General features: G+C 53.2%; 2 protein-coding genes across 2 annotated transcripts; both read left to right on the forward strand.

Annotated features, from left to right (window-relative positions):
- Positions 1-267: 267 nt before the first annotated feature.
- Positions 268-1,268, forward strand: LAESUDRAFT_765522 (uncharacterized protein; the record flags this gene model as incomplete). Its single annotated transcript, XM_040913709.1, has 6 exons — positions 268-384; positions 448-507; positions 635-823; positions 905-921; positions 976-1,074; positions 1,136-1,268. The coding sequence occupies 6 exons, from the start codon at positions 268-270 to the stop codon at positions 1,266-1,268; spliced, it is 615 nt and encodes a 204-aa protein (XP_040757187.1).
- A 246-nt stretch (positions 1,269-1,514) lies between these two features.
- On the forward strand, positions 1,515-2,044 carry LAESUDRAFT_632057 (ras-domain-containing protein; the record flags this gene model as incomplete). The annotated part of the gene is made up of 3 exons (XM_040903412.1): positions 1,515-1,607; positions 1,672-1,756; positions 1,821-2,044. Coding segments are annotated over 3 exons (402 nt in total), but the record flags the coding sequence as incomplete, so codon positions are not given.
- Positions 2,045-2,056: the final 12 nt, after the last annotated feature.

The following is a 2,056-nucleotide window of genomic DNA, read 5'->3' on the forward strand; positions in this document are numbered from 1 at the left end:
CGGCTTGCTCGCTCATCATGTTCGCTCATGTGTTCATACGTATTGCCTTGTATATAACAAGCTTGTAACCACCGCCCTCCAGTCGTCCTTGAGCACCACTGCCCATACAAGACGCTCCCGAGAGGCAAGTTGTACGTATATACAGGTTCTTTTGTTTATATCCAGCGAGTTTGATCCGAGACGCGGACATTTGGCAGTAAGGCGCCGACCCAGACACCGAACTGGAAGACTCTGCAAAAGCTAATCCTATCATACTTCCACAATATCATGCACCTGCTCACGCAGCTCACCGACAACGAGATGCTGCGCCTGGCTATCCCGGAGAGCGCGAAGCTCGTGCCCTACGTGACTGGCAGCTGGAAGGCTGTCAAGGTCTTCTTGAGGGTGCGTATCCTGGCAGTTTGAATAGAGTTTTGCGATACTGGAGTGTCGTCTTGTGTGGTGCAGACATGCTTGGACCTGTGGTCAACCGCGGAAGACGGCGTACGGATTGCCGCATTCGTCGCGGTACGTAGGCTTGCATTAGCCACGGATGCGTCTATCATGGATTTGGTGCTCAAGAATGCCACAGCATGCTATCCCTTTCTGCCGCATTGGCAGATAGTTCCTGGCCTCTAACTTAAAATGCGTACAGAATACCTACCTGACGCTCGTGCGCTCGTGCAAGTCGACATCACCGCATACCCTGCCGTCTATCAACCTCATGAAGAATTCGGCATCCGAGATCTACTGTCTGGACCACGCAACCGCATACCAGCACGCGTTTGGATACATCCGTCAACTCGCGATTTACCTCCGAAACATCATGAAGGTGAAGAGCAAGGTGAGATCCCCCTTTACCTCCATGTATTAACTGGCGCTCCGACTAATAATATGGCCTAACCTTACGTAATGCGACATGCAGGAGGCATACAAGCAAGTGTACAATTGGCAATAGGTGCATTGCGTGGATTCCTGGGCGTTGGCGCTTGCCAGGGCGTGCGATAAGGAGAGGTTAATGGAGAGAAACGGCGCGGAGAGCGAGTTGAAACCTGTCATCTACCCTCTGGTGCAAGTGTCGCTCGGTTCCATGAAGTAGGCTATTCATCCATCCATTATCGCGCAAGTGTCACTCATCGCACGCGATCGCCCCTAGATTGATCCGTAATCCACGCTCCTACCCCTTCCACCTCCACATCGTCCGCTCGTTGCTTCACCTGACGCTGTACGAAAAGAAAAAGCCTAATATCTTACAGGTCACAGAACATTACGAGAGGAGGTCTATCTGAATATGTTCCATCGAGATTAATCACTCGTCGCCATACTCTTTGTCTTGTTTTTGCTTTGCCTGATGCATGGTCTTTTGGCGTCGACTGATCTGCCATCGACCGGTCTGGCGGTCCGTCTGATCTTGCTTCGCCGTGCTTGTCTTCTGTATGTGCTCTCGACCTGCGATTCGTGCCTTGCAACCCGCCCCCTTGCAACCTTTGCTTTCTGGCTCGTTTGTTGCATGATGTGCTTGGTTGCGTGGATAGCGCTTATGGTCAATGTCTTACTCTAAGTCGCATGTCATCCTGATTGCGTCCGCGATTGATACGCCGGACTCGTTGGAAAATGTCATTGTAAAGGTGTGTGTCTTATTATACTACTGTAGTGCGACGACAGCGCTGAGCAGGTTGCACCTGTGAGCAGTGGATAGAGGAAGTACGTTCGATCTACGGACCTACGATCTCGGTTATTCTCGTCGGCTGCAAGTCAGATCTGGGGCCACCAGAAGGTATACCTCTCAAACTAACTCTAATTCCGCAAAACGACTCGCGTAATTGACTGTGATGGTCCAGGCTCACCGTCCTCGCAACAATTTATGACGCGCGCCGAGGCGGAGCGCGTGGCGCAGCTGATCGGGGCGCGCGCGCACAAGGAGTGCAGCGCGCTGAAGATTGAGGGCGTGGATGATGTGTTTGAGGTGGCGACGAGGGCGAGCATGCTCATGCGTGAGGGCGTGCCGGCGCATGTGCCGAGTGCAGGGCATGAGCGGCGCGGGAGCCGCGGTGCGAATCGGGATTGGGAGGGGAAT

The sequence above is a fragment of the Laetiporus sulphureus genome, assembly GCF_001632365.1.
Source record: "Laetiporus sulphureus 93-53 unplaced genomic scaffold LAESUscaffold_273, whole genome shotgun sequence".
Classification (NCBI taxonomy): Eukaryota; Fungi; Basidiomycota; class Agaricomycetes; order Polyporales; family Laetiporaceae; genus Laetiporus; species Laetiporus sulphureus.